General features: G+C 42.4%; 1 protein-coding gene across 1 annotated transcript in view; it reads right to left on the minus strand.

Annotated features, from left to right (window-relative positions):
* The window catches only part of LOC109831215 (H/ACA ribonucleoprotein complex non-core subunit NAF1-like), a 14912-nt gene extending 6844 nt beyond the window's left edge, over positions 1 to 8068 (minus strand). Inside the window, exons 1-2 of the mRNA XM_020398552.1 lie at positions 8062 to 8068; positions 7181 to 7342 (exon numbers count right to left, since the gene is read on the minus strand). Coding sequence (XP_020254141.1) covers positions 7181 to 7342; positions 8062 to 8068 — 169 coding nt within the window. The remainder of the gene's footprint in view (positions 1 to 7180; positions 7343 to 8061) is intronic.

A 13667-nucleotide genomic window follows, 5' to 3' on the forward strand; every position in this document is an offset into this window, starting at 1 on the left:
ATCTTCTCCAAAAATTCACTAAATTTTGGATAAACTTAAATAGGCTAAAATGCCGATGTGCCACTCTTCACTTTCTAATCACTTTTCCTTTTGCTTGCCAAAAGCCAAATGGGATAAAAATGTAAAGTAGAGTCACTTTCTAATTTTCGGTGTACTTTCCATTTATTTTCTGGTTACCAAACAAGACAAAATTCACTACAACAAATTGCACTTTTTCCGACGCTTATTCACGACACATGGTTAAATACGTCACCAAAAATTATATTTTTCCCGACGATTTTTGTTAGCGTCGGCAAAACATATATTTTTCCCCATGTTAATAATTAGCGTCGTTAAAAGTGTATATTATTTGTGACGTTTTAACTTAGTTTCGGTAAAAGTGTATAGATTTCTCAATGTTTTATTATTTTAATCGGCAAAAGTATAGCTTTTCGCGACGCAAAAAATATTCGTCGCAAAAATGTATACATTTGGCGACGCACGTTAGCATCGGCAAAGGTGTAGCTTTTAGCGACGAACAATTTTGCGTCACTAAAAGTAACACTTTTGCCGATGCTATACTACGTCAAAGCCCCCTCATTTTTTTTCATTTTCCTCACCACCAAAATCCCTCGCCGCCCCCTCCTCTGCCTCCTCTCCACAGCCTTTGGCGGCAGCGCCGCCGTCGAATCCCGAGACCAAAAGCTCAACCGGATCGCCGACGATCTCCTCGCCCTCACAAAGACGTAGCGCGAAGACTACTCGACCCTCTTCCGCCACAAGCTGGGCCTCACCCAGTGGGTCCTAGCCTTCGGCCTCAATGCTGCCTACGCCACGGGCCCTGCATGTGGAGAACCGACAGCGGAGGAGAAGAAATAAGAGAAGACAGTGTTCGATATCAAACTGGAGAAGTTCGAGGCCGCAACGAAGATCAAGGTTATTAAAGAGGTGAGGGCGTTCACTGATTTAGGGCTGAAGGAGGCGAAGGAGTTGGTGGAGAAAGTGCCGGTGGTCATCAAGAAGGGAATTTTGAAAGAGGAGGTCGAGGGGATTGTTGTGAAGTTTAAGGAGATTGGTGTTGCTGCTGTTTTGGAGTGAAATTTTAGAGTAAGAACCCAACCTTTCTATTTTCCATTTTTTTGTTTTGTTTGAATTTAGTTGATATATGATTTTCAGTGGAATACTAACTGATAGTGCAAAGTTAAGTTAGAGAAATTTTATCTTGAAATGATATGATAACTTTTTCTTGCTGCATTCATTGAATAATGCTATTTTTTGCATTTTTTTTGTAAGAGAGAGAACTATTGTAGATTTGCAATCCTTATTCTGATAAGTATATGATACGACTGTATCTTCTCTTCCAAGAACATCTCAGAACAACAGTCAAATGCTACGTTGATGATTTGGTTGTAAAAAGCCGCAACAAAGAAGATCACATCAAGGACTTGAGGACGATGTTCGATCTCATGCGGAGTCATCAATTGAAGATGAACCCCACTAAATCCTTCCTTGGGATGTCCAGCGGAAAATTCCTTGGATTCGTCGTCACCACTAAAGGAATACATATCGATCCTGATAAGGTGAAGGCGATACATGAACTGCAACCCACTAGAAATCTAAGAGAACTCAGAGGATTGCAAGGGCGGTTAGCTTACATCCGGCGGTTCATCTCAAATCTTTCTGTGAAGTGCCAACCATTTCTAAGCTAAACAAGAAAGGTGTGTCATTTATTTGGGACGACGTCTGCCAAAAAGCATTCGAAGATATCAAAACATATCTCACGAATCCTCCTATTCTCGTTGCACCAAAATCAGGTAGACAGTTCTTGATTTATCTCAAGGCGATGAACCACTCGATAAGTGCTTTATTAGCACAAGACGATGATAACGGTCATGAACAGGTAATCTATTACCTAAGTCGGACCTTGGTAGGCGTCGAGTCTCGATATCCGATGATTGAGAAAGAATGCCTCGCATTGGTGTTCGCAATGCAAAAGATGCGGCATTACTTGGTTGGACAGACGATCTACGTCATTTCTAACGTTAATCTAGTACGGGTATTTATAACGCAACCGGCCTCTATGAATTGGCGGTTAGCGAAGTGGGCCCTTCTCTTGCCCCAATATGATTTGTACTTCAAACAACAGAAGTCAATCAAAGGACAAGGGATTTGTAATCTTTTGGCGGCAAACCCGACAACAGATACAACAAAAGTATATGATGACTTGCCGGATGAAACCCACGAGGTTAACACTACATCGCACCAACAAGTATGGCAATTATACTTCGATGGTGCTTCGAGGGCAGTTAATAGGGCAATAACCCCCGGATGTTCTAAAGTCTCCTCCGGAGTTGGAGTTGTCTTAGTTTTCTCGGGGATGCATGTGATGCCTCGAGCTTATTCACTGACTAGTCCATGTTCCAATAACGTAGCCGAGTACAATGCGCTTCTCATTGGACACAGTTTCGCCAAGGAGCTGGGGGTCGAATATCTTGAAGCTTTTGGGGATTCTCAATTGATAGTCAACCAAGTCCGTGGAGAGTATGAAGTTAGGAACCAAGACTTGATCCCGTACCACCAGGAGGCCATCAAAATGGCGGATTCTTTTGAAGAATTCTTTATTGAATACATCCCTCGTCTCCAGAATGCTTATCCGGATGCACTGGCAGCACTAGTAGTATCACTTGCGCAGCCTCCCGAAACTGAACTATTAGTCACAGTAAGGACGCATCAACTCTGCATACCCATATACGATATGGATATTGAAGAGGAAGATGATAGAAACATAAGCGCCAAGGAGGTGAATTCAACTCAAATTGGGTCTGAGTCCCGAGATTGGCGTTTTCCTATCATTGACTACGTCTAATATGGTATTTTGCCAGAGGATGTAAAAAAAGGGAATCAATCTGCAAAAGAGCACCAAGATTCTTCTATAATACCGAGACCCATACATTATACCGTCGAGGGTACGATGGTTTGTTACTCCGATGCCTTTCGAACAAAGAAGCAGAAGAAGTTCTTAAGGAAGCACACGAAGGAGAATGTGGTGCGCATTAGCCCGGCCCTAAACTGTATGATCGCATCAGGAGAATGGGATATTTTTGGCCAACAATGGTTCATGATACAATCGAATACGCGCGAGAATGTCATGCCTGTCAAGTACATGCAAATTATATGCACCAGCCACCAGAGCGTTTACACACATCAACCACATCTTGGCCGTTCGAGACATGGGGTATGGACATTGTCGGTCCTATTTTTTCCCCTTCAGTTAAAGGTGATCGATTAATCCTCGCAATCACGGATTACTTTTCAAAGTGGGCTGAAGCGATTCCGCTTAGACAAGTGAAGACGAACAACGTCATCAATTTCATCAAACATCATGTCATATACCGACACGGCGTGCCAAGATGGATCATTCATGATAACGGTCCACAGTTCATAAGCAACACTTTCGTCAGGTTTTGTGACAAGTTCAAAATTCAAGATATTTCGTCAACAACTTATTATCCCGCTGCGAATGGATTAGCTGAGGCGTTTAACAAGACGATCATTAAGATCCTGTCAAAGCTCGTGAAGACCAATAAACGAGATTGGGATGATAAACTCGGTGAAGCACTCTGGGCTTATCGTACCACCATACGCATACCTATAGGAGCTACCCCATATTCGTTGGTATACGGATGTAAAGTTGTGCTACCATTGGAAATCCAAATCCCATCCCTTCGGATCGCTCTCGCAACTGAGATGACGACAGAAGAACAACATCAAAAACGTCTCGAAGAACTCAAAATGTTGGATGAAAAGCGCTTGGAAGCTCAACAACACATTGAGTTTTATCAAGCCAGAATATCTAGGGCTTTTAACAAAAGAGTCCGACAGAGAAGCTTCAAGGAAGGAGATCTGGTCCTCGCTGCTCGCCGACCGATAATCTTCAACTCCAAGAAGAAAGGTAAATTTGAACCCAAATGGAAAGGACCGTTTGTGATAGACACAGTCTACTCAAACGGCGCATATCACCTGATTACTCAAGAGGGCGCCATGCAATTAATGCCAATAAATGAGAAGTTCCTGAAAAAGTACTATCCCTAGTACATTCAGGATAACCCATTTACCGGGAAGTTCCTTGAAGAATATTACACTTAATATTCTAGAGGATAACCCAAAATCATTTTCACCACCAAAATCCCTCACTGATCAATTTCAATTGACAGTGGGTCCACCAAAAATGTCTTCCTGGCCCTCTTGACTCTTTCCATGAATAAGAGGTCCACTTTCAGTTCAGAGTCCCCTTTCGATAAACGAAATAACTCCCTTCTCTTTCTCTTTGGTCAAGCCTTCCCATGATTATAGCCAAAGTTGAAATACCACTTCGATAAACGAAGAACCAATTTTCAGTTTAGATAACCCATCCTATAAAAGGCAAGTTTATCTAAATTTTCCAGATTCTCGGAGTGGACACCCCACTTCTAGTTTCTTCTTCGCTGGAAATAGAATATAAAATTCTTCCTTTCCAGAATCAAGGAATAGAATATAAAATTCTTCCTTCCTTGTATTTGGGTTCGCCTTCACCCTAAAAGAAGATCGGGAAATAGAATATAAAATTCTTCCTTTCCCGCACCAACCTTTTCTAAGAATTTATCAATCTAGGATTCATCCTAGTAAGTTTATCCCTAATCCTAAGCAGGTATAAGTCTGCGCCTAACACGCGCTGCCGGTATAGTCTTTCTCCGTGGAAAAAGACACCAGACTTCGATTCTGGGGTATTCTATCCTGAAACCTAAGCAAGGATAAGTCTGTGCTTAACCCGCGCTACCGGTTAGTTCTTAACCGTTAAAAAGAACACCCGCCCACATATTCAACATTGTGGCAGATTGTTATTAATAACACCAAAATCCATGCCTTACACGTATGGGGAATTTCATCCTGAATCCTAAGAAAGGATATGTCGACGCCTAACACGCGTCGCCGGTTTAGTCTTTCTCCGTAAAAAAAGACACCAGAACCTGATTCTGGGGACTTTTATCCTGAAGCCTAAGTAGGGATAAGCCAGCGTCTAATACACGTTGCCGGGTAGCCTATTCCCGTAACAATGGCGAAGTCTATGTATTCGACATCATAGCACAAAGTCTCAGAGAATTCACTCCCTTAGCACAACGTTACATGCAGAACGGATTTAGACAATCCACATGCTAGCCCGACTCAAACGGTAGTCGGTAAAGGCTAATCAAACCCGTTGAAGGCTGGGGGTTAGCCAAAAATCCTAAAGTCAACACCTAAGAAGCCTATGTATTCGACATCATAGCACAAAGTCTCAGAGAATTCACTCTCTTAGCACAATGTTACATGCAGAACGGATTTAGACAATTCGCATGCTAGCTCGATTCAAACGATAGTCGGTAAAGGCTTATCAAACCCGTTGAAGGCTGGGGGTTTGCCAAAAATTCTGTGAGTATTATGGTCAATCATTTCAAACAGAATGAGAAATCATGATAAAGATAAAGATAAAACCAGTTCCACTAAGAGGATCAAAAGTCAAAATATTCAGTAAATGAAATCATACATCAAGCCTATGGCTAAAAATCTGCTGACTAAACTTAGACAGCTTCTCATCATAAGCTTGCCTAAGCTCATCCTGCAATTCAGCTCTGAGGGACTCTTCAGTGGTGGCTAAAGTCTTCATAGCAATCCCCTCCGTCTCGACCAGCTTCTGCTTCAAGGATTTCAACTCCTCAGATAAGGCAGTGTGGGCTTGCTGATCCTGTATCTTCGTCATCTGAAGGATACTTAAAGTCTCATCTTCTTCACGAAGTCCTCTTCGGAACTATTCTATCTTGGTCTCACAAGAGGCAATAGAAGAGTCAAGGTTGTCAAGTGAAGATAATCTAACAGCAAGATTGGCCTCAACTCGGTCTACCCGATCCCACTACACCTGAATCTCAAGCTCAGCAAGAACTCGAGTATCGCGCCATGTCTGTAAGCGAGTATCCAAATTGGCAGCAATGAATGAAGAGGCACCTGCATCCCGGAGCTCACGTAACATCTGAAGCTCGTGCTCTAAGCAATCAAGGTCATCGGTTATAGCCTTCGCCAGATCCGGATATCCTGCATCCCTTATTGAATTTATTCTGGGATTAAGGAAAGGCTTAAATTGGTGAAGGAAAAGTCCGCCATGGAAGAGTTTGCCAATCATAGTATTCACGAAGGAGAAGAAGGAATGGACTTCTATGCAGATGACTATCTTCTCAGGATCGTTGTCTGATAACAACTCCTTCACAAGCACATGAAGCCGAGAAGAAAGCCCTACACAAAAAGGAGAAATTCGTCAAAAGCCTTGACGAGGAAATAAATAACATTTCTCAGGTGCTTAATTTATACCTTCTTCCCCTTGAGTCACTAGGGGTAGTGGAGGTATAACTGCTGTGGATGTATCAGCTGATGTAGTTGGTCTCGCAGCCGGCTCAACAGGATCAGTCTCGACAAAAGCTTCTGTCAAACACAAAACGGAATTCTCAGATGCATCACATTATAGCTGCATTAGTCAAAAAAATGGCTAGTCCTATAATTAACTTGAGAAGAGGCACGTACCTTCAAAAGGACCATCCTTGGGATTCTTAGGGAGTGTAGACTCAGGAAACATATCTTCAGGCATTTGGCCATCAATCTGAGGGGAGCCATACATGAAGTAGAGCATAGGAGTGTCCACAAGCAAACATTCCTCGTCGAAATCATCAGTCGAAAAATCTAACACAAGAAAATATAAATGCAAAAGGAGAATAAAGAGACTTCGACCAATGGAAATGAGTTACCTCTTATGGGTGTGTTAGCCTCTCTATTCCCAAGATCCACGTTTGCCTCCTGCAATTTATCTAAAAGAGCAAGAAGCATAGAGACGATTAGGGGAGGCACAAATTCTGAATCGTTCAACCACTTTTGTTTGCCATCTAAAGAGTATATTATCAATGGTACATATACCTGGATTCGCTGAATCGGGTCCTACATTGATAGTCTCCCTAACGTCGGCAGCTTCTGCAGGCTTTTCTACCTGGTGTGGTAGGTCAGGCTCACCAGAAAATACAAAATCATGAGGAGCAGGATCAGGACTCATCTCGCTTTCTCCACGCTCTCCTTTATAGAGATGGAAAAGCATGAGTCTGAAGTTCTGAATGATCAAGAGGATGGTCTATAGGGTATATATTACCTCCGTCGCTGGCAAGATCATCACCAGCAAAATCCATCTCATATGCTTGCGGCTCTGCACGCGGCTTGTGGGCTAGTCTCTTCTGCCTAGCAGCTGGAACAACAATCGAAGGTCTTACCTGAGTAAAAGGACGGAAATCTTCTTCCCTGTCAGCCACTGTCCCTGAAACATCAAACAATTGTCAAGATTAATAATTCTGGAAGACAGAAGGAAAAGATAGGTGATTAACCTCGCTCGAAATATTCCTCGTAATCTTCAGGATATCCGCCTGAGGCCTCTTCAGCGGAATTGAAGGACTTTTTTCCTTCTTCGTCAATTCGACGAGTCTTGCTCCGCGTCCTCTGTGACCGAGAATTTTCCTGAATCACACGAGAATCAGCCTGAGAAGCCTCCTCAGCCACTAACTCTGCAATCGGCTTCACGGGGACGGTTTTGTTAGCTGCTAACAACCACCTGCAGCTTAAGAAGGTGAGCTTTAACTGACACTCAGCACTCGGGAGACTGAACTTAGCACCAATACAGCCCGTCACGGTCCACAGCCATCCCGGAGACCATCCACCAAACCTCCATGAGTCCGAAGCTGCTGACGTGGATTCCCGACATAAAGCTGATCATAACCAAACTGGTGGGCGAATCGGCAGGGTAGATATGGCTCTATGAAACACTGATTCTTCACCCGGAAGGTCAGATAACCCGACCTAATGTTCACTAGCCAGTTAAAGCAGCCGACATCTAAATGAGTCTGAGTTCCCCTCGGCCTCTCCTCATCAGTTAAACACTCGTCATATTGGCTCGAGAACTGCGGGAAGCAAGTGGAAAATACCCAACACTTGTGGACCTATAGCTGCTTCCTGACTTCAGGGAATCCTTGCCCCTCCCACCTGCCATTCTCAAACAACTATAGTAGGGGAACAGAGTGGTCTATGGTGCTAGGTACCGACATCATATCAGAACGATTTAGGACAAACCAAGCCATCAAATAAGTGTATGGGAGCTCCACCTTAGTAAGAGGAATCCGAGCTGACGGTTCATCTTCTTTCTGTGTGAAAGCACTAGAAATCTGTCGAAGCCCTCGATGAATGTTAGCTACCATCACCGGAAGAAGTGAAAGTTCCTTCTTATAGGCAAGCTGAACCACTGGGTAGGGCACTTCCAATGCTGATACGGGACCACGCATTTCTTTAACCAGATAGCGAGGTAACCGGCGAGAAGGGTCATCGGCTGAATTGATGTGGTCGCATGCCATAAGAATGATTTAAACTTGGTCCCTGCATGAAAGCCACTCTTGAGACTGCTAATGGTATAGGAGTGAGCGTCAATCTTCTTCAGCAGACCATTAACCTCTAAAGGAGTAAGCGTTGCCAGCTCACAAATAGCCTCGCCACAATTGCTCTCCAGATTTCTGAGCAAATAACACGCGAACTGCTTCAGGCTCACATGTGACTTAGTCCTCTTCGCTAAAGGTTCAAACTGTGCCAAAGCAATATGGTAGTGACATGTGAGATCCCATAAAGTCTCATAGCGGTCGGGCATGCGATCCTTCAGCTGACTAAATTCATGGTTGGAGGGAAAGTACTCCTGATATAGCATCTGACCCATGGGCAAACCAGAAATCCTGTGCATCTCATGGAGAGCTAAGCCTAACTCTCCGTGCTTAGTCAGAAAAGTGTTCGAATCCAGGTTATAGAGCACGCACAAAGCGAAGAAATGTTTAGCGCTGACGGGTAAACCATGGTGGAACGAATAGCTGCATATAGACCACAAGCGTGCAACTCCTCGCTCCATCGGCTTAAGACGTACTTCGTCATACGAGCCCACCAAAGCTTGTCTAAAGAATAGACCCAGCCATAGAATCTATGGAGTGTCGCAGGCATCTCCCGTCCTAAGTCAGCGAGGCGATTCTTCAAAGTAGAAGCAGAAGCAAGAAACTCGCTACGCGGCGGTGTATCCAGCCCCAATACTCCAGGATGCAATCCAATAATATGACTCCTGCTCGAACTAGGAGCTGCCTGATGAGTAATATAGCCACAATGAATGCTCTCATGCTCCTCCGTCAAGTGCCACGACATCTTCCGTGTCACGGCCTGACGCATGAGCTTAGTCAATGAGCGGTGTCGAGGAATCTTAGGCAAATATAGAAAACCACCGTCATCTTTATGAAGCACTGCTCGGCATCAATAAACACGACATCAGGATCTCTAACAGAGTCGCCAAACAAAAAGTCAGTCTTCCTGAGAGGCTGAACAGAGCTGGTATCCTTCACGAAAGGCGCATCAGTGATCAGCTGTCGAAGAACTCGATGTCCACCTTCCCTCACCACTTGGGCAACCTCTGTCGACGTGCCGGAAGCAAACTGAGGAGTAAGTGTAATAGGTGAAAAATCATCGGAGGTCGAATAATACTCGTCACGATGCCCGTACACTGCATGAGATGAGAACGCTCCAGAAGGATATCCCACTGGAAACAAGCAATTAAGCGTTTGTTAGTCTCAGTTATAAAAGGAAGTTGAACTCATCCTACGAACGGATAAGATAGAGTCACTGCCTTATAAAGGGTGAGACGATTTGGCTACATTGTGCATTCATAAAATAGGGTATATCAACAATATATCCCTGCCTTATAATGCACAATGCAGCTTCAAAGCGCCCCCTTTATTTATTTTGAGATATGGTTTTGACCAAGCAAAACCTATCTTTGAAGCGTCGATCCTCACCAAGGAGAATCAAGGCTCTTCCCAATTGTCTCACCAAGGAGAACAAAATGGGGAAAAAGATTAATCTATAAATACGCCAAAAAAAAAGCTCACCAGCATACGAGGGAAGCACGCCATCAGCCGACGCAGTAGGGGATTGACCTCTCGGGATATGCGACATGATGATCTGCAAAGTAAATCAGAGGATTAGATACAGAAAAATTTTTAGTTAGGGTGACAAACTCTAACCCTAAAATTTTATCCCCTCTTTTTTATAATTAAACCCCTCAGATCTCCAAATTCTACCCCCTAAAATATGAGCTCGAGGCGTCAAATCACAAACCCTAACCCTCATATGCAATCCCACAAATTCATGTACTAAATTAAACGTGAAATATGCCAAAATTATGAGGGATTTACCTGAGGAAAAGCTCAAGGATCCAACAAAAATTAGATCTTGAAGGAGGCTCGAACCACGTGCTCGAGGGGCCTGAGAGAAATTTTATATATGGAGATTTTGAAGGATTTTTCAGTCTAAGATCAAAAGGAAAGGTAGATCTAAGACAAATTTGAGGGTTTGAAGGAGAAAGAATGCACGAGGGAAGAGAAAAATCCAAAAAGAGGGAGAAGGGGGGGGCCTAAAGAGAGAAAAAAAGGGCTCTTTTATAGTGTGAACCAGCCTTGAACCGGACCAGACCAGGTTGAACCAGACCAGACCAGGATAAATCAGTTCAAATGAGGCTGAACCAGATCAGACCAGGCTAAAACAGACCAGACCAGGCTGAACCAGACCAAACCAGGCTGAACCAGGCTAAACCAGTCCTGAACCAGTCTTGAACCAGGTTGAACCAGTTCTGAACCAGTTTGAATCAGATTTGAACCAAAATTCAAATTGGAGCTGAACCGAGTGTCGAAACGACTTCAAATTGATCGGCGGTTCAGTCCCTTATTTATTCATTCCTCTCCCATATATTCGGAAGGGTCAGAAGATTTTTTGAGCCTAATTACTGCCATTTTTGGGTCATTATCAGGTCGGTTCAGCTCATTCTTAGTACTCCAATAAGGTATACGAGTATAAACTATTCCCTATTTTTTGTTGAGAAGTTTCTGGAGAGTATTTTTCTAAAAATATTCTTAAGGATAACTCAACAACACTCCGAAAAGTATAAGAGTATAAACTACTTCTCAAGACTCCAGCAGACGTATGAGTATAAACTGTAACGCCGGACAACGCGTTGCGAATGAAGACTCAACGCCAACAATCGATGGTCGGTTCTATGTTGAAACAGCAAACACGAGCTAAAGATCAGAAAATCAGGAATTGACTTCAAGTTCAAAATTATGACAACGGTCAGACAATAAATGCAGCACCAGAACCCTTGCAGACATTCGACAAAACACCGAATAGCCTGGAGGATTGAAGGAATCAAGAATAGAAGCCATTCCAAAGTCCCGTCATACCGACTGAAGGTTGGGACAATCATATCTAAAGTATTCCAGACTCTTCTATAAAAGAATGAGGCTGAAATACTTTGGAGGGGGTATCTGTAGGCGTATAAAACTGCTTATAGGTCCCTTAACACATCTCGACACGGTGATTCAACAAACCAACGAACCATCGGGCGATATATCCAAGCATGGTCGTTAGACCACAACACCGAAGCCAAGTGACACGCGACAAAGCGGATTAACGAGGCGACGAGGTTAACGAACCGAACGCAAACAACGGAATACATCCAATCACATGCCCAATCAAGCTAACGGGTCAATGAAACAACGAGTCATTCAACCGTAGAGTCCACCACATCAAACAAGATCGAGAGTGGACTCGAACTCAAACTCGAACACCAAAACAGATTTACTACCAAATCAGGATCCGGACTGCCAAATCAAAGTCCAGATCAACACTAAAAGTTCGGATAAACCGCGAGACCAGAAAAGATGGCAAAAACCAAACACCAGGAGGGTTCGGCCTTGACCGAGCCACCACTTGGTGGCTTGGCCAAAGCCGAGCCACCACTTGGTGGCTCAGCCAAAACCGAGCCACCAAATGGTGGCTCCGTCAGAAAGCCACCAGATCTGAGCCCAGATCTGGTTTGAGGAGCCTATAAATAGACCCCTAGGCTCATTGTTTGAATGACTGGGAACTTTTGAGGTGAAACTCTGCCGGATTGAGAACTGAACTTCGGAGTTTTGGAGCTTTGAAGACTCGGACTTTTCAGATCTGGTTCTTGGCGATAATCCATGTCAAATAAGGCAGGAGTTCGAGAGAGATCAGATCTAAGATCCACACGGTTATCCTCCGGATCAAAACTTGGTTTTTGATCCCGAGAAGAGTATCGATTTCGCTTGGTCGATTTTGATTACTTAGGGCTATTATTTCCTTGGTGAAATAATACCCCCGGCTGTTATTTCCTTCGTGAAATAGCACCCGTCATATCGTGTAGATCCGACCGGATCAAGATCGCACGGTGGTCCATGGATTAACCCCGGCGCAGGCGAAGAACCCACACAAGCAAGAGACCGCAAAACAGGATCTTGCGATTTGTTCGAGAAAAAGAAAGTTGTAATCTTTTTTCTTTCTTTGATTTTGTTATAACCGGATCTTATAAAAAGACCGAATCTTTTATAACCGATAAATTGTTGCTTAAGGAAACAATGACTTCAGTGAAAACGATTTTCCCCGCGAACAGATGTTAGTAAATAGTGTCTGAATGACAAATGCCGCAGAATCATTAATGACCAAGTACCAAGGTTAAGTAATATATCTTTTTTAATGCCATGAACATATTAAAATACAATACTAATTGTATTTAGAAATTAACAATGAAAAATACAGGTACTTAGTTAAGATTCTCGTGTAAAATGGCACGGATAATGCAAGAGTAACACTCTTTGACGCAACAGAAACTCTTATTGGATGCAAAGCAGAAAAATTCATTACAGAAAAGAAAGAGGTAATTCCTTACTCTATTCAAGTAATAAATTAGAAAAAAAACAAATTTATAAGTAGTAATATATATAACATTTGTTCTCATTGCAACAGGAAAATAATCAGAGTCCATATTTCTAAAAATTTGTTTTGAACATCGAAAAAACATTCAAATTCCTGGTGAAGTTAGATGAAAAGACAAAAGATGAACGAGGCGAAGACAATAATAGCACAAGAAATTCAACTCCAGCCTGATATTACAATCGACTCTAGAGTTGCCCAGAAAAAAGATAAAGGTGGAGAAAGATTGATCTTGGTTCAATTAGAAATTTTCGAGAACAATATTTTTTAATTATTTTATATAACATCTTAATTTTTTATTACAATTAGGAATTTTTATAAGGTATTTTCATGCAAAGTTATTAGTAGTTTTGTATGCTTATGTGATTGCTTACATCACATAAAATTATATTTTGATATTTAACCATTTTACTATATTTTATTATTTTCTATGGATATGATCCTACATTTCGTGAGAGGCAATCGATAAAAATTTGCTTTTATTGATCCTACGAATGGATATATTGTCAGATAGACATAAAATACTCTTCCTGATAGCTAGCGCAACATGTGATCAATCATTTATGATATAAAGGTGACCTCTTTAACCAATTGCCAAAGAATTACTATTGTGATGAATTTGCTTGGGGTTGTCACAAACTTCAATATTCATTGTTTTCAAAAAAAAATCCTTGGCTTACTAATTATTACTTGTTGAGATTGTTGCCATGTTAAATAAGGGACCAAATTTGATCAATATTTATTTTCATACTTTAATTAAGTTCCTGTTGGGTGTTGGTGGT

The sequence above is a fragment of the Asparagus officinalis genome, chromosome 2, assembly GCF_001876935.1.
Source record: "Asparagus officinalis chromosome 2, Aspof.V1, whole genome shotgun sequence".
NCBI classification, from domain to species: domain Eukaryota; kingdom Viridiplantae; phylum Streptophyta; class Magnoliopsida; order Asparagales; family Asparagaceae; genus Asparagus; species Asparagus officinalis.